The 18,601-nt window shown below is 40.2% G+C and overlaps 2 protein-coding genes and 1 long non-coding RNA gene across 7 annotated transcripts in view; 1 reads left to right on the top strand and 2 right to left on the bottom strand.

The window, feature by feature from the left end:
* Positions 1–18,601, top strand: part of LOC115534201 (exostosin-1b) — a 160,475-nt gene that overhangs the window by 73,255 nt on the left and 68,619 nt on the right. The gene's annotated exons all lie outside the window — the stretch shown is intronic.
* On the bottom strand, positions 4,403–5,436 carry LOC115534204 (uncharacterized). Its single transcript, XR_003974296.1, has 4 exons — positions 5,300–5,436; positions 5,089–5,198; positions 4,857–4,896; positions 4,403–4,772 (listed from the first exon to the last, which is right to left on the bottom strand). It is a non-coding gene; the product is annotated as an uncharacterized LOC115534204 (long non-coding RNA).
* On the bottom strand, positions 6,424–11,574 carry LOC115534202 (myristoylated alanine-rich C-kinase substrate). 5 transcript variants are annotated; one of them, XR_003974295.1, is made up of 10 exons: positions 11,422–11,574; positions 11,204–11,313; positions 10,921–10,936; positions 10,765–10,809; positions 10,185–10,240; positions 10,027–10,081; positions 9,026–9,915; positions 8,235–8,344; positions 7,940–7,955; positions 7,800–7,827 (listed from the first exon to the last, which is right to left on the bottom strand). XR_003974295.1 is itself a non-coding variant. In XM_030344989.1 (8 exons), the coding sequence occupies exons 3-8, from the start codon at positions 8,341–8,343 to the stop codon at positions 6,681–6,683; spliced, it is 513 nt and encodes a 170-aa protein (XP_030200849.1). In that variant the 5' UTR covers position 8,344; positions 8,796–8,924; positions 9,026–9,142; the 3' UTR covers positions 6,424–6,680. The 5 variants fall into 5 exon arrangements, 4 of the variants coding, with proteins under 4 accessions (XP_030200849.1, XP_030200851.1, XP_030200848.1 ...); XM_030344989.1 differs by lacking the exons at positions 10,027–10,081; positions 10,185–10,240; positions 10,765–10,809; ... (1 more) ...; positions 11,204–11,313; positions 11,422–11,574 and adding exons at positions 6,424–6,930; positions 7,038–7,095; positions 7,216–7,247; positions 8,796–8,924 and having other exon boundaries at positions 7,780–7,827; positions 9,026–9,142; XM_030344991.1 differs by lacking the exons at positions 7,800–7,827; positions 7,940–7,955; positions 8,235–8,344; ... (1 more) ...; positions 10,027–10,081; positions 10,185–10,240 and adding exons at positions 6,424–6,930; positions 7,038–7,095; positions 7,216–7,247 and having other exon boundaries at positions 11,422–11,556.

Raw genomic sequence — 18,601 nt, 5'->3', positions numbered from 1 at the left:
TGGATCAGTAAAAAGATCAGAATGTAGTGATTTGTTAAATTTTCGAATTGGGGCTGGATAACAAATAAATATTAATATCTATTGCGATAAAATGTCTCACGATGGGCGTAATACGTTTGTTTAATACATTTCAGTTTTTTGTGTATTGTGCCATAGAAAGGTCAATCCACTTCAATTTGAAAATGGTTCGGCTACCTGAAGTCTGACTAAGCTCAGACTAGCATTAAGTGCAAAATATATCGGCAGAACAGGAAACACCTCCAACCTCTTCCACCATCTCATAAGGTCCCACCAAACAGAGCACTTCCAAAGCTTGAGGTTTTCGCTATCACGCTAGCATCAGCCTCCACTCAAGTAGAAGCCAACAGCGCAGCTCATTTGCTAGTCAAACTTAATGAATCGAAATGAAATGGCCTGAGCTATTGCAAATGGGTTAAAGCAAATTCTGAAAATGTAGCCTACACTCAGTAGGACTACTAACTAGTAGTGGTTGAATGTAAAGTTAAAGCTTATCTTTTATTATTACTAAAGTTTTCGCACGCACCTTGCGTGCGCTCAACCTCTAGTTGTAATTAAATCCATATTAAAATGTGGAAACCCCAGTCGATAATGTGACAAATTTCTGAACGCATAATATAATAATATTTTGCCTATAATGTTACAACGTATAACATTCGTTCACCTCAAATGACTCTTAAGAGCAGTGCACTTTACATTTTTTTAACCATTCAGCGAACAAAAGGCAACAGGCTGATTATCATTTAGGGGGCCACTCAATGACATGCAGAAGCGTCACCAACAGGCCCACTGAAGTGGTGTGAGTAATACAGACTTTCTACTCCTCATTCACATCTAAGGAACATTTCCTATGGAGGAAATATTACCTCAGTGGTAGTATTATTCAGGAGATTTCAGGGTACAAATGTCAAGATATGTTGTTCACACATACAGTCCATCGGGAGAATATGAGGACTTCCACGTGTGTCTGAAAATAGCTAGTATGTGAGAATTTGATTACATTATAAAATTAGTCAGTTTATGGTAACAGGGGTAATTGTTCAATGGAAAGTGTAGTATACTATGCATGCAAATCAATTATTAAATAGCTTTTACTGTTATTCAGGGCTGAAAAGTGCATTGACATTTTAAAATGCAAGTCAACTATCGGTACTATTAGTTATTTGAAAATAATAATCGTTGAGATTAAACATCTCTTCCAGTGTCCTGGCCAAGACAAGCAGCAGTAGCCTACAGTCACACAAAGCATACAAACAAAACATAAGAAAAATAAAAGAACTAAAGGAGTCCGCAGGGGGTAAGGTAGATATCAATATCGCAAGACATTTCGGGAGGCTCAAGGAGGAGAGTTATATTAAGTTTGAGCAACAAAGTGTAAAGACATTTCCGGAGGCTCAAGGAGAAGAGTAATATTACATTTGAGCAACAAAGTGTAGTCTTGTGGTGGCCTCTATAGACATAATTCACCATACTGTGTTATTGACATGTTTTCGTTGCGTTACAGGGACACTTTAAGATCACTTGACTTGTGTGTTGATATGCCGGTCGGAGCGATGCTTGAATTTAACAGCTTTTATATGACTAAATGAACGACCTGCCATTGCTTGTCGAGGTGAGAAATTGTCTCTTCTCTTCTTTTATCGTAAATTTCTACAGTCTATAGACAGAACGTCTTACCTGGGAGAGATGGTCGACGGCGGAGCCGTTATGTTTAAAAACATAACGTCTTACCTGGGCGAGTGTCGCTGCGGAATGTGTGTGTTCTAAACTGCTTGTGTGTCGATGGCAGAGCCATTATGTTTAAGGGAGAGTGTCGCTGTGGTGTGTGCGTGTGCGTGTGTGTTCTTACCTGTGCCGGTGTCGATGGCGGAGTCGTTATGTTTTGTAACATAACGTGTTACCTGGGCGAGTGTCGCTGCGGTGTGTGCGCGTGCTTGTGTGTTCTTACCTGCGCGTTTGTCGATGGCGGAGCCGTGTGTGTGTGTGCGCGCGTGTGTGCGCGCTTCCGTGTATGTGTCGCTGCCTTTGTCTTGTCTTGTCTTGCGGTGTGTGCGTGTGCGTGTGCGTGTGTGTGTTTGTGTTTGTGTGTGTGTGTGCGCGTGTGTGTGCGTCTCCTTGTATGTTTGTGCGCATGTGCGTGTTTGTGCGGTGTGTGTATGTGATGTGTATGTGCGTGCTTGCGGTGTATGTATGCGTTTGCGCGTGCTGTGTGTGTGTGTGTGAGCTGCAGGCTGCTTGGCACATGCGCTCATGACTAACTTGAGTAACTGGTGCGACAGGCCTGCTATTATAGTAGTACGATTATTATTTTGGCATGTATTAACAGTTATATATTCAAGACAGTTTCTCACAAAAGAATATAACATTATACGTCATTGCAGTCTAAAATTCTGCTGCTTGTACTTGCTACCTTAGAGACTCCACTGCAGAGAGCACTTGCCATCGATCCTTAAATTCTCGGCAAAATGAAAATGTGTGTTGCCATTGCCTATTCAAGGCAGATATGTAAAGGTTCTGTCTTCAAAACAGACTATTCTGAATTAAGCCATAGGTTTTGATTAAAAAGCTTTGATCAATTAAATGTGTGTATATCGAACAACTAACTAAAACCACTGAGCCATTGAGCATTGCCGTCGGTGGATGTATAGGCTTATTCATAACAAGGGTGGCCTTACTGGCTTATAGTTTGGTTCGGTTAATATCAAGTGCTGTTTTCACGGCCTTGATCACACTTTGTTCATTATTTGGGGTTCCTAAAGTGCCACACACACCTGAAAGTGGAGGATAGAGCAGTCTGTTTATCTGAGTCTTTAAACAGATTTTGGGAGAAAATTTTGAAATGTTAAAAATGTAATTTCTGTAGATGCATGTGACTTCTTTGTATATGTGTTTATCCGTTTTGGGGATTAATATATTTTCCCTCTGAAGTTACCCCAGTGTTTGTGGACTTCCTGTTCTTATTTGTATGCAGTATTTTTTGGTAACACACCCATTATTCTAACCCTTGAGCTTTTAAGGCCTGGTGACTTCAATTTTCTGACCAATCAGGGCATCTCTTCCGTGACACTTTTTTTTTTAGCACTCAACACACAGAACCAGATATAACCAGAACATTATTACTATTAAAGGCTTCACCCCATTCTGTAGATTGAAAGGAACGATTCTGGAAGAATTTCACCTGGATCGGGTCATTTTGTGTCCGACAATAAATTACTTTTGCTATTATTTGGTGGAAAAGATTCAGAGAATTAGTGTGGTCGTGGTGGAGGAAACAGACCCGGTACAGAAAGGATATGAATGACTATGCAGACTGAACAGGCCGTGTGTCAAGTGTAACGAGAAACAAATGAAGTAACTGGGCAGTAGTGGTTAAGAGGTTTGACTACCAGCCGAAAGGGTTCTGAATACGAAACAACCTAATGTCTGCAAGCTGTCGGAATCCTTTAGCGAGATACCCCCCTACCTAGCTCCTAATACATGCATTTTAATGGCATATCTGAATTCACTGTAAGCTTCTTTGGATGAATGTCTCTGCAAAGCGACTAAATAGTAAATAGTGATTGTTGGGGGAGCGCAGGATGTAACCATTGATCTGGAATCTCTTGACATCAGGACATGAGCGGCTCTATGGGCCCAAAGCCGTAGAAGGGATCTATTCTAGGGATCTATTCTAGGGATCTATTCTAGGGATCTATTCTAGGGATCTATAGCGTCTATTCTGGTTACCCACCTGATCGTTAATTGAAGATATATGGGGATAATTGGAGGAAAAGCCAAAACCAGAATGATCAAATATCTATCCTAGATAAGTTTTGGCATCATGAAAAGCAAATCAGTAATCTAGTTTAATGTAAAATGTTATACTTTACAAGACTACAGAAGTGAAGAGGCTAGTTGGAAGTTTATAGGAACCCCTGTGTGTGTGTGTGTGTGTGTGTGTGTGTGTGTGTGTGTGTGTGTGTGTGTGTGTGTGTGTGTGTGTGTGTGTGTGTGTGTGTGTGTGTGTGTGTGTGTATTGTGTGTCAGAAAGCAGAGGGTCGTATACCGGGTGACGTTTGGACTAGTCTCTATGAAGCAAAAGGAGGGGAATTGTATAGGCACACGTGGAGATACGCTTATTAGGGCATCTGATTACAATTAGGGCATTTAGCAGACGCATTTATATAAAAAGCGACTTACATCGGTTAATACACACATTGACACAACGTCGGCAGAGTCAACCATGCAAGGCGACAGCCAGCTCGTCAGGAGCGGTTAGGGTTAAGTGTCCTGCTCAGGGACACATCGACACTCACCTAGGAGGAGCTGGGAATCGAACTAGCAACCTTTGGCTTACAAGACAACTGCTCTACCTCCTGAGCTAAGCCACATACGATCAACTATATTTGTAATGCAACATTATTTGTTTTTATTGGGACGGAAAAAATACACTAGAATGCCATTTGACTTTTCTCTGCTGTACCAGTTGCTGTAACATTTATTTAAAAAAAAATCTTATTTTTCATATACAGTAGGCCTACTGTAAAAAAAGATATTTAACAATACCAATTAATAATATTGAAGAGGTTAAGCAGGCGTGAAAACGGAGTACATGTGAATCCCTGTCCCTCCCGGTCACCAACAACGGAGGCCGGTTAATCAGCCATTAGACCATAAACACTGGATCCTCCTCAGGGGACTCGGCAGTCTGGTCCGCAGTCTTGGGGCTATTCAAGCATTCTTGATAGCCGTTTTCTTGAAGGAAAATTGCACAGCTAAAAAAGTAACAGAACGAATCAGATCCTACGAATGTATACTGAATATATTTTTGCATTTCAATGAACATCTGAAATTCTTACCTTTTGTTCATCTTGGTCAAGGTACGTTGACAATTAGCATCTGAAATAAACAAAATGAATCACATCAACGCGGTTATTGAAAAGGTCCTAAAAACGAACTTCTGGAAGACTACAACATTATTGGTGTGTGTGTGTGTGTGTGTGTGTGTGTGTGTGTGTGTGTGTGTGTGTGTGTGTGTGTGTGTGTGTGTGTGTGTGTGTGTGTGTGTGTGTGTGTGTGTGTGTGTCCCACTTTTTATTTTGAGTTTGACACCAGAAAGATATTTTCTTAAGCCGCATTCCCCGGGTTCAGCTGTGATTGCCACAAGCAACATTACAGCAAAGACCACAGCATACTTCATTCTAAATAAAATGAATAAATGCATAAATAAAACAACAGTTTGTACATAACAAGCACTATTCTTAGTTACATAAGTCGGCTCAGAATGGTGTGCGCCTCTTACCTTGCTTTCGATGGAGCGGCAGATGTGGAGTTAGGTCGAGAGAGGCCCTGGCACTTCTGTTTTATAGTCTCTTTCGGGATGGGTAGGCACTCATCTGACATTGCAGTCTTGCAACGTGTGTGCGGTATTAATCAATATTAAATGTAGGGGGGGAAATGAGGTGGCATTACCGTACATTATCATACAGTACCGACTGATTGTGTGTTCATCCTCTTCTCTAATCAGCTCACACCATGCATGCTGTGTTCACTGCCCCCCCCCCCCCCCCCCCCCAAATGTTAACCCTTAAGTCTAATGACAACACAGGCTACGAAAATCAAATTGCTTTTGTTCTCATGGCGTCTTGATAGGATTATGTTTAGGGTTTAGTTAAGGTGGTTTTAAAAATAACAATTCAAGGGCCCTTTGTTAATTGCACTCTTTTACAGGTGGACCATTTATACTTATTTGCAAGCAGGCTGTCAGGCCGTAAGTCTGTCTTGAACTATACGCAGAGAGTGAATGAAGTTTAGAATCTATTTTTTTATTATTTTATTTTTTTGACGTAGTTAAGTTGGAAGGCATATGTTGCCTAGGCGGACGCCTAAGCTGCAAATCGCTTTGGGAAACCCTGGTATAGCACTAGCGATGTCAACAGTTAATTGGCTAACCGCCAAATTTCTCTTGACCGGTTAACCATGTCGGTCCATAGATCATCAAGGCTAATTTGCATAAACACTAACTAGCAGTCTGAGGTAAAAATGTAAGCGCTCTAAACGACGCTGCAGTGTGGGATAATTTCCTCCAGAAATGCAGCAAAGTCAAACGTAAATAGTGTTTTGCTACTTTTGAGTTCTGTTGTAGTACTAGTAATATGCTGTAGCAGATTAAGAACAAGCAGCCGGGTGCCATGTCCGAGAATGGTTTGCGGCGCCAAAGCTCATTGAGTCAATGGAGCGTTGAACTAAAAGGAAAGCGCCACTTTCTTGTCTTTCACATTAGGTCGCGTTTTTTTCTGAAAATGTACAGGTTAGTTATGGGTTAGTTACCGGATAATGGTTGTCGGTCTATAGGAAGCAAAAACAACCCAAACTGACACCCCTATATCACAACGGTTGTTTTTTTGTTGAAAAACCAAACACAAACTATATACACCCTTTATTTCATTTGGTAAGTTTACTGCACAAGTTCCAATGTAGTTTAGTTGAGTTGATTTATTTGCAGAATGCAATAGTACAAGAAAAGCATTGAAATACAAATACAACACACAATGAAATGCATGTGCATGAGAGGGACAGCATTGTTATTTGGGAGACATTAAAGAAATAACCGTTCCAGATCAAAACTTTATTTTACTGTTATTAAGGGAGGCAGGTTAATGCTAGGTGACACGACAGAACTGCTAATCTATGAAGAACTGGACGTTTTCCTCAGGGGCAGCCTCTTCATCTTCAGGGGCAGCCTCTTCATCTTCAGGGGCAGCCTCTTCACTGCCAGGGGCAGCCGGTTCAGCGTCAGGGGCAGCCAGTTCGGGACCAGGAGTAGGCATTTCAGCATTAGCAGAGCCCTGGCCTTGGTCAGCACCTCGTTGTTGGTTGGTCCTTGGAGGTTGTTTGAACGTTGAAACCGGGCGGCGTTTGATGGCCTTGCTCCTGGAGAAGTCATTGAAAGATGTTCATTTTAATTTCGATTGAATTCATTATATTTGTATGTATTTAATTATTGGGTGTTGGATGTTTTACGTATTTTTGGTTCTTACTTTTGTTTCTTGGCGAATTTCTTGGCGAATTTCTTCTTCTTTTTTTTGTCTTTTTTACCTGATGGACAATAAACCTGAGGTTAGAAAGTGGTTTAAAGCATAGGGATGCTTGTCATTGGGATGTTCCCCCTCATTGTTAAATATTAAATTTCACGTTTATGATTTGAGTTTTGCCTACTTTTGCTTTTCTTGACTTTTCCCTTGGCACTCCTGGCAAGAAAACAAATGATATTTCATATGCATATACAATGCATATTAGGAAGGTTTGTATAATTATGTATTACTAGAAAATGCATTTACTATAGAAAATGCGGCGAGTGCTGTAGTGTAAAGTGAGGCTGAAAATATGTTTTAATAAAGCCACATAGTTTAAGACCTAAAGAAATGTTGAATGGCTAAAATCAAGTGTAAAGTGAAATTTAAACAGAGTTCAAAAGTTGGTCGTGTCATCACACTCTAGCCCCATTGGAAGTCAATAAGACCAACTGAAAATATAAAAACCATGTAAAAATGATCAAGTTGCAAAGTCTAGTGGAAGTGTCAGAGAATGGGTGTTTTCTATAGTGACTTCCATTAAAGAAAATAATATTTTAAATTAAATATTTAAATATCTTAAATATTTTTGACATTTGAATGGTAGCACGTGATTCATACTAAGGGAACATGATCAGTGAAGTATCAGCCTCTTCGCCTTCATGTATGTTGTGATGTAATGCATAAGGGACGTTTGAAATGCGCTTACCATTTACTGCCTGAAGACTGTTTTTTTTTTGAGTTAAACTTGCTTAGACTGTAGAAGTAAGACATTTGCATTCAAAATTATGTGTAGCACATTGAGATAAAATCTACATTTTATCGACTCTATGTCAATGTTGAAATAATAGGTTTTCAGAAGTTCCTACCTCTTGGATTTTGAACCTAAATCGAACCAAAAGAATGAGGAAAAAAAGGTTGGGTGTTTAGTAGTCTGTAGAAAGGGTTTCTAAACTGAATTATGAATCCCCTGTTTTTCAATTGTATTCTTAATTTAGCTGTTTATCTACACATCATTCATAGCATTTTTTAAACGCCTGAAAATATTTTTTGCTTCATACAAAATAATATATATTTGTAGAACTTTCTATATACAACTCTTCTAGAAACTTGTCTCCATTGTATTCATTATTATTGTTTATTGTGTGCCTGTGTATCACATACCTGGTACAATCCCATAACCTTTGGAATTCTTTTTAGCTTTTTTACTCAAACCTTGGTCAGCCAAGAGAACCACAAGCAAAACAACCACAAAGACCACTGCAAACCTCATTCTGAAAAGGAGAGAAAACACAGTTTAAAACAGTCAGAGCTAATATAATACTTTGACCATTACTTTCATTGAATAGAATGATAGAACTAAAGACTTTGTGGTACAAATTAACAGGATTATTGCATTTTACTTTTCTGTCACTTGAGAGGCAAACGGTGATGCGTGTGATTTATTCGATTCAGAGGCACAAGAATATGAAAGGGCGAAACCCTTTCATATTCTTTTAATTTGTGCTATGCGTGACAGGAACATGACCAACTTTGTATCTTGATCTTGTGTTCATCTACTTCTCTAATCAGCCTGCACCGTACATGCTGTGTTCATTGTTCCTCAATGTGTGTTTGTGTCTCAGTGTTTGGCAATAAGCATGACCATTTTAAGTGGCAAAACAAAATCAAACTCACCTCTATGGTTATAACTCAGACATTAGTGAAACTTGAGCCCTTGCTTACCTTAAATCTATAAATGTCAGGTATTATAGATAACCTTCAGTGTGTATTTACTAAGACAGTCTTCGTCTGTGTTTTTTTATCCTTGATGGACTGTCCAAAACTGGAGAACTTGAATAAACTGTATCTAACCTATCAAAAATTAATAAATAGATAAAATAAACAACAGTTTTTACAGAATAAGCACTGTTCTTAGTTACATAAGTAGGCTCAGAATGGTGTGCGCCTCTTACCTTGATTTCAATGGGGGGGCCGATGTAGAGTTAGGTCAAGAGAGGCCCTGACACTTCTGTTTTATAGTCTCTTTCGAGGCGGGCGGGCACTCATCTGACTTTGCAGTCTTGCAATGTGTGTGCGGTATGACTCAATATTAAATGTAGGGGTGGCATTACCGTACATGATCGTACAGTACCGACTGATTGTGGTTTCAGCCTCTGCTCTAATCAGCTCACACCATGCAAGCTGTGTTCACTGTCCCCCCTTGTTGTTTTGTGGCTCAATTTGGACCCTGAAGTGTAATGACCACACCGGCTACTTTGAGGGAATACTAGCAATATGCTGTAGTACATAAAGAACAAGCACCCGGGTGCCATGTCCAAAGGATCGCAAGCGGCTTCAAAGCTCATTGAGTCGATGGAGCGCCGAAATAAAAGGAAAGCGCCAGTTTCTTGTCTTTCACATTAAAAGGGTTAACATCCTTTATTTAATTTGGTTAATTTACTGCACAATTACAATTGAGCACAATGAAATAGTTCAATAAAAGCATTAAAATACAAATACAACCAACAATGAAATACATGTGCAGGAGCGGGAAAGAATTGTTATTTATTATTATTGAGACATTAAAGGAAAAACGTTTCAGATCAAAACCTAATTTTATTGGATTAAAACATAAGCATCAAGCCGGTTGGATAGGGGTATGCTACCGCACTCCCTACCCCTCAAGTGTTCCCATCAGGGCAGGTGACAGAACCGCTACCCTATGAAGAACTAAAAAAAACCCTCAGGATCGCCTTGTTCGTACTCAGCAGAGCCCGGCCCTTCGTACGCATTTCCTCCGGCATCCATTTGGAACGGAGGTGGTTGAGCGAGCCTTTCCTCTACGTAAGAGATGGCATTCCTCCTAGGGAGACATTGAGAGATGTAAATTCAAATCCCGATGGAATTAATTACATTTGTATGTGTTTAGTTGATTTATTGGATTGTTGGATGTTTTATGTTTTTTAGTTCTTACCTTAGTGCATTGGTGAATGAGTTTCTTTTGTTCTTCCTGTTTTTGTTTCTTTTACCTGATTGACAATAAACCCGAGGTCAGAATGTGAGGTATAGCAGAGGGAAGCTAGTAATTGGCATGTCCCCCCTCATTGTTAAATATTACATATTTATATTCACCTTTATGATTTGAGTTTTGCCTACTTTTGTTCTTCTTGACTCTTCCATTGTTAGACCTGGCACGAAAACAAATTATGTATGCATATACAATGCATATTAGGAAGGTTAGATTAATTATGTATAACTAGAAAATGCATTTACCATAGAAAATGCGGTGAGTGCCGTACTGTAAAGTGAGGCTGAAAATATGTTTTAATAAAGCCACATAGTTTAAGACCTAAAGAAATGTTGAATGGCTTAAATCAAGTGAAAAGTGAAATTTGAACAGAGTTCAAAAGTGGATGGTGTCATCACGCTCTAGCCCCAACGGCAGTCAATGAGACCAACTGAAAATATACAAAGCATGTAAAAATTACTAAGTTGCAAAGTCGAAAGAAGTGGAAGGGTCAGAGAATGGGTGTTTCATACAATGACTTCCATTATAGAAAATAATATTTTAAAAGTAGAATAAATATTTTAAACATTTGAATGGTAGCACATGATTCGTACGAAGTACGAACATGATCAGTGAAGTATCAGCCTCTTCGCCTTTATGTATGTTGTGATGTCAAGGATAAGGGAAGTTTTGAAATGCGCTTACCATTTACTGCCTGAAGAGTATTTCTTTTTTGAGTACTTGCTTGGACTGTTGAAGTAAGACATTTACATTAAAAATTATGTGTAGCACATTGGGATATAATCTACATTTTATCGACTCTGTGTCAATGTTGAACTTAAACGTTTCAGAATTTCCTACCTCTTGGATTTTGAACCTAAATAGAACCAAAAGAATGAAGAAAAAATTATTTGGTGTTTAGCAGTCTGTAAAAAGGATTTCTAAACAGAATTATAAATCCCCTGTTTTTCAATTGCATTTTTTATTGAGTTGATTATCTGCACATATTTCATAGCATTCTTTTTAATTATTTGTTTTGCTCCAGACAAAATTATATATATTTGTATAACTTTATATGTCCAATTCAAAAACATGTCTCCATTGTATTAGTTATGGTATGATTGTGTGCCTGTGTCTCACATACCTGATATCCCAGAACCTTTGGATTTATAGGACTTTCTCTTTTTACTCGAACCCGGGTCGGCCAAGAGTACCACAAGCAGAACAACGATAAAGACCAATGCAAATCTCATTCTAAAAAGGAGAGAAGACACAATAGTTAAATAGCCAGAGCCAATCAATTGCATCTCTCAGTGAGTTAAATGATATAAGTAAGGCATCAACAGGATGTTTGCATCTTACCTTTCCGTCTCCTGAGTGGCAAATGGTGATGCGTGTGATAATTTAGATTCAGATGATTGCGTCTGAGATGATTATGATCTTATATATTGAGAGGCACAACCCTTTTATTTATTTTTTATTTGTGCAATGCGTGAATGGAACATGACCGACTTTGTACCTTGATCTTGTGGTCATCTACTTCTCTAATCAGCCCGCACTTTTAATGCAGTGTTCATCGTTCCTGTATGTGGGTTTGTGTCTCAGTGTTGGGCAATAAGCATGACCATTGCAAAAATACAATTCCTAGGGACATGTATAGAGCCTCCGTAAAAATGATATTGCATTTATTTTTCTAAGGAGGGTATATTTTTTCTATTTTCAATGTTTTAGTTGCTTTCTTCTGCTTTTGGACTGTCTAATTAAAAAAAAAAAATGTGTGAGAAAGAAATACCCTAACAGTAACCTTATAGTCAGCAATCACCCGCTCAGGGACAACAGTTAAAATATGCCACTAAGCCAAACATTGCAATATTTAATACATTTTTGGGGGATTTTCTGTTTTTACTTAAAAAAAAAAAAAAGATTGTATCATCATCAGAAATCTCACTTCTGTGTTATAACTCTGTCATTAGTGAAACTCGAGGCCTTACTTACCTTAAATCTATAAACAACAGTTATTATAGGTATCCTGCAATGTGTATTTACTAAAACAGTCTGTCTGTGTTTATGCATCCTTGATTGGACTGTCTGTTAAAAAAAAATATCAACAAAACTGGAGAATTTGAATAAACTGTAAAGCCGGTGAATAGAATTAGTGATCAAAACAGGTGAACGTAATAAAATCTGAAGTCGACATGAGTTCAGGTTAGCTGTAGGGATTCTTGTATTCTTGTACGGTTGGCATGGCGAGTCTAGAGTGTGAGCTTTTGTTAAATCATTTATCTTGGTGATATGCTTCTGTTGTGAAAGGGGAAGAGGAGGTTGTGGTATTTTCCCCCAGGAATACGGCCTGTGATAGAGATTCGTTATGGTTGACCCCTGACCTGTGGGGTCATGGTGTTAACTGATTGACCACCCAGCTTGTGAAATATATATCAACCGGAGCCCCTCATAAGCTCATCCAAAAAACGTTTTTTTTATGTTTTCTAATGCTAGGTAGTGTTGTGTGTGACGGTTTTTAAAATTCAGAAAAGGTGAAAGACCACAAACCTAACGATAGATTAAGATACAGTTAACTGTTTTGTTAAGTATGGTCACAGACATAGGTTGTAGGGGCCTCCTGATAATGCCCTTACAATCCAGTGATATCACTCAAAACGGGTGCAAGTTGCAATTGTTGCATGCAACATTAAGTATAAAACACCAAAAGTAGCAGTGCCACAACAAACAAAAGAGAAGTCGAGAATCATGGTGCCCTTCAAAGTGCCGCCTTCAGCTGCTTTAATGAACTGCAGACATGGAAGCAGGTGGCTCCTTTCCACCATCTGCTAACACATTTCACATGGTTAGTTACTTTTGCTGAAACTGCTGTATTATTTCAGGTTTTTTTCGAATTATTTTATTCACCGCACGGTTCGATTGAAATTAGATAATCCGTTCTTCATAAAGCACCTTGTGTGTTTAGGTGCGTTTGTTTATCTCTTACTTGCACAATGGCCACTTGATCTACAATCATTTACACTGTTCGCACAGACAGACAGACAGACAGATAAGCACGCACACACACACACACACACACACACACACACACACACACACACACACACACACACACACACACACACACACACAGCCAGTGAGACCCAGACCGAGCAGGAAGCCAACAAATACATTACATTTCTTCACAGGCCCAATGTGATTAATTTATAGCTGATATTTTATAGATTTCTGAGGCCGGCTGCGCTACAGATGGAGGGGGCGGGGGGCATCCACAACCACAACTTCAATCATCTCAAATGAAACAAAAATATAAGGAGAGATGAAAGACTGGTGAGATAGAAGTGCGATGTCATGGATATTAGGGTGTGTTTGTGTGTGGTGTGTGTGTGTATGTGTGTGTGTGTGTGTGTACGATATCCATACCCACGGGACACACTCTGAAAGTAAGTGTAACGTCATCTGGACTTTCGTGCATCCCTTCCCACTCCCGGTCACGCCTAACGGACGTGCATGAGGCTGGGTTTTCTGACATGGAAGTGTTTTTTTGTTGTTAAAGTTTCCGAAAGCTTTTATAGTCTTTTATAAGGACAGAATTATATAAAAACAAAAAAAAAGAACATGAATAGAAAGTAATTGCATGTTGTGTTAACAGGTGTAGCCACATTTTTTATAATGTGCTAACTCCAAAAGAACAAAGGGTAGCACAAACTTAACAGAGGAGAGCATCAGAGAGAGAGCAGGACATGCAAGGAGAAATTAAATACAGATGCGCCGTTTAACTGATGATCCCGCCCCTTTCTGCCCATTGGCCAAACCATTAGGTCAGGTTGAGAACAGGCAGACAGGGGGAGCTAGTGACGTCTTATAATGATTAATCTATGGACACAAGCAGAACACAATGCAGGCTGTTAACCACCATGGGCTACCATTCCAAAATTTGACAAACAATGTGGTAAAAATAATTGATGCATTTACTACTGAATCCGTTTCTCTTTATTGTCTGGAATCGTTTTGGCGGCCATCATAATATTCGCCAGGACATTCTATTAGTAATTGCCGCTTCTTAATGGTATACTAAATAAAACACAATCATTCTCATACATGGGGACAATTGGCAAAACAGATAAGCAAAATGCTTTAAATTCTTCTGAGCACATCATGATTTTTACACACAGACTTGTTTCTTTCAATTGAGCAGTCATTTTTTATTGTAATCAGGGTTCGTTTTGGTGTGTACAGAATCCTATCCCGTGTTCGTTGCTGTTAGATCACAGTTTGCTGATATTAATCTACGTGTGTTTTACTGTCTCCTCTACAGCCATATAGTTTGATCCAGAATCAGTAGGATATTTTATGAAATCAGGTGAAAACATCAAAAATCCCAAAAACGATTCCATAAAAGAAAGTCCAGATAACAGAACGCATGTCCATACTTATGTACGGCATCAAATCCCACATTACTGAACTGGTACAAATTGAAAACACGTTAAGTACACGTGACGTGGATCAGGGGGAGATGCCCCTCTTGGGACACACATTAGCCGTGAAGTCTGCCCCTGGTTTGAGAGAAGTCTGCCTCTTGTTTTGAATGGAAAAGATAGGAAAACTCCCTCACCCAGGCGGGCACTCTTCAAGACGCTGAAGTGATATCGTGGTCGGGTTCAGGTCCCACGGCCCCACATACGTGCATGCGTGTGAGTGCGATTTCGTGTGTCTATGCGTACATTGATACCTAGCAATGCAAGTGTAAACTGTTGAAGCATTTACAATAGTTTTGAAAATTACGAACCGGACAAAGAAAGGACATCAGGAAGATCGGGAATGGTGTTGCCAGGACAAAGTGGTTAATTCGTAGTCCCTGCTATGGTTCATTGGGAACTGCTGTGTTTCTTTAGAGTAATCTCCAAATACAAACACCACACTGTTAATTCAAATCGTTTTTGACTGATTGGGTTCCTTTGTGTTTAAAATAGGATTTGCCTTGGACACACAACGAAAAATAGGTGTGTGTGTGTGTGTGTGTGTGTGTGTGTGTGTGTGTGTGTGTGTGTGTGTGTGTGTGTGTGTGTGTGTCGATGAAACATGTTGTATGTGTGTATCTGTATACTACTCCCACTGTCTCTGCTGATGTTGTTCTCAGTTTATTAAGGCTCACGTGCCACTGCATGTATTGTGAGACATAGCCATTACATCTTCCACTTAATAAACCCTTTTCACAGTGGGAAAAACACAGGTAGGTATATCTCATCACATTCATTATGGATCTGTTCAAACTAGTCTAGTAAATATACATTGACCATGCTGCCGCGGACACAGACATAAATAAAAACAACCTTATGTTTTAAATTAGGTACTTCACCCTTCTGTAGAAGAGCTGTTAAAAGGCTCCATTGCTCAAGTGTGTGTTTTGGTTCTTTTTGTCTTTATTCATAGACTTATAGAATTAGCCAAGGCTTGAGAAGGCAGCTTTTTTCCAAAGATTTTTCCAGTCTTATGCAATCTTTATGAACTCAAAGACCTGTTGAAAGCTGAGGCGTGACTGTTTGTAAGACGGTCACATGTAAGGGTTAGCCTGGTTTTTCTCTGTGCGGTGTCAGGGGTCTCTGTATGTCGGGGGGAGCCCACGGCCCTGCTGCCCCTGGCTCAGAACAGAAGCTCGAGGGGAGCTGAAGCCCACCACAGGAAATACGAAGGACAATACGCAAATCTAAACGTCAGCTAAAATGGGAGAATGATATGGATCAGCTTTTCTTTCGCTCCTTGCTCGCCGTGATTTATTTTACGCTCCCGAGCGTTTTCATTTTCATTTTCTTCTCCGTTTGACCTCAGTCAGTGACAGTCATTTTGGCTTTCTCAAAAGGTTTTCAGATTTTTTTTTACCTATTCGATGAATAGATTCCCATGCATTTCTTATTCTTTTTAAAGCAGCCCTTGCAGACAGTCCTTGAACTTGAAAATGCAGGTGATTTGTAGAAAAGATTCCTCACAAAAAATAGTTTATAAGTAAGTATCCAGGTGCATGGCTTTTAGATGATTTCCCTTTCAAAATCTACACTTTATTGACAGTCGTTTACAGTCGTAAATTTGACCTTGCTGGCTTCAAAAAAGGAAAAAATCTCCTCTCCCCTCTCCTCTCTACTCCCATAATGTATCCACCTATTGTATCCCCTCCTCTCTCTCCTTTCCTCTCTCCTATCTCCTCTCCCATCGTCTCTTCTCCATTCCTTTTTTCTCCTCTCGTCTCTCCTCTCTTCTCCTCTCCTATCTTCTCTTCTCTCCTCTCCTCTCTTCTCATCTCTCATCTTCCCTTCTCTCCTCTCCTCTCCTGCCCATCTCCTCTTGTCCCTCCTCCCATGTACTCTGCCCTCTCCTCCCATCTCCTCCTCTTCTGTTATTTCCCCAGCAGTGTGCTTGGCTGCTCGATGCTAGCTCATATGCAGTGATTTCACACCTATACTAATGACTCCAAATACAAATAGCTGCCAGCCTCCGGGCTGCATTCAACCGGTCCCCGACTCCAACATTCAAGCATGTCTTAATGGTCCTTTCATGTTAATCGGGCAATGACATTGGGTTAGGTTCCTGAGCGCCACAAGCGCTAACAGAGTTGCAAGGCGTTTGCTAATTCGAGTCCCAAGTGCTGCAAAATGTACTGTCACAGCACAGTCTTCGTCTTCCGCTGGTCGTATTTTCGCAACTGTTTCCGTGGCAGCGACACCTTTTTCCATGGTGTCACTTCACTGCGTCTCTCGGTTGACGCATACATTCTAGCGGCAGGTGCCGGCGTCCACCCTCCTACTCGTTTTATGTATTCAAACATGGGTAGCAGCTTGGGTATAAGTTAGTTGCCATGACTCATCTGTTTTAGTGTCGAGGTGCGATGAGTCGATTTTAAGGCGGACGGTGCAAAGTGTTACACAAATCTGTTCCGATTGATCCCAGGAAGGCTGATCTATTCCAACCTTGTCAGCTAGACTAGGATCAAGGATCAAGAGCCACCAGGGAAAAGGTGGCCATGAAAGGATCAAGGAAGGATCATAGCAATTTTTGGAGGTTTCACAAAAGTCTGTTGCCGTTTGAGGAAAGATTTGAGAAAATACTGACAGCTGTAGGGTAATTCCGCCCAAAAACTTTGGAGTTTACAATTTTTTTCAATTTTCTTGGTTGTGTAAAAGTAGAGCACCCGTAGAATACAAAGAGGAGTTATTTAGAGCAAAGTTTTAGGGCTGCACAGTTTTTTTGAGCATGACAAATGTCACCGCACACGATGTGATGCCGACAAACTACAAAGCTCTTCCACAACCAACACACATTTTCCTTCAAGCTCCGAACCTCTATCGTGAGAATAAATTATGACCACAAGTTTATTCCTTCCCTACCAGGGCATTGTTAAAAGCCCCAAAAACATCATGACACACACATGTTTTAGCCCATATCGTTTTTGTAGTTTGTGTTAAAAGTCTTTAACACATTGGACCGATGAAAGTCAATAGCAAAACGACAAACTCTATCTCATAGGATTGACTGAAGTGAATTGAGATTTGCTGCGTCTATCTCGTTTTGGTGACATTTGATGTAGACTAAACACTGCAGGGGGTGAAGTTTTGAAATGATAGTGCAGCGTGCTGCTGGCTGTGAACAGTCAAGGCTTAAAGGACACTATAACTTTTTTTTTATTTGTCGCCTGCTTGACATTCCTTCAGAAGTGGATGTCAGTGACAAGTGGAGAGGAGGAGAGATGGAAAGTTCCCCAGGACTTTTCTTCTGATCCCTTTTGATGGGCAGTAATATCAGACACAAACACACAAGTGCACACGCACACACACACACACACACACGCACACACATCCACATGGCTGCACGCGCACACACACACACACACACACACACACACACACACACACACAATGACACACACACGGATGCACTTGGAAACACAGGCACACACACACACACACACACACATCCAAATGGCTACACTCAGACACCTGCACACACACACGCACGCACGCACGCACGCACGCACGCACGCACGCACACGCATACACAATCACACACAAACGTATGCACTTGGACACACTGGCACACACACACGCACGCAGGCCTACTTTGATTCAACTGCAGAGGACATGACCCAGGTTTGGTGATAGGTGTTGCATCACTATCTATTGTGATCCAAGCGGAATAGCTTCCAGGGTTCAAACTCGGGACAAGGACGTTTTTGCGCCAATGTGAGTACTGTCTGATATGTTGAGACCACGGCTTTAAGACAAGGCATGCTAGCACCCTTTTAGGACATTACATCAGGACATTGAAAACGAGAAAACTAAGGCTAGAAAACTTAGCCGATCGCAAGTTATTGCCACTAGACATGTATTTTTGTTTTTGTTTCATGTTTTTAAGATTGAATTATCCTTGATGTGGCTAATCTTAAACAGAACAAAGCTGACTGAAGTGGTGTGGGATGTAAAGTTGCGCTTTTCTAGACGGTAAATTGAAATGAGAAATTTAATTGAAAAACCTCGCCGGCACGTCTTCTTTG

This window comes from Gadus morhua, chromosome 21 (genome assembly GCF_902167405.1).
Source record: "Gadus morhua chromosome 21, gadMor3.0, whole genome shotgun sequence".
In the NCBI taxonomy this organism is placed as follows: domain Eukaryota; kingdom Metazoa; phylum Chordata; class Actinopteri; order Gadiformes; family Gadidae; genus Gadus; species Gadus morhua.
Note: the sequence above shows the minus strand (reverse complement) of the source record. Positions and strands in the feature narration are given on the sequence as shown.

Coding starts and splice junctions, on each gene's coding strand:
- LOC115534202 (XM_030344988.1), bottom strand. CDS start 8,343: ATGAGGTTTGCAGTGGTCTTTGTGGTTGTTTTGCTTGTGGTTCTCTTG. Junction 7,096..7,215: donor AAAAGTCAAGAAAAGCAAAA/GTAGGCAAAACT, acceptor ATTGTCCATCAG/GTAAAAAAGACAAAAAAAAG. Junction 6,931..7,037: donor AAATTCGCCAAGAAACAAAA/GTAAGAACCAAA, acceptor TGACTTCTCCAG/GAGCAAGGCCATCAAACGCC.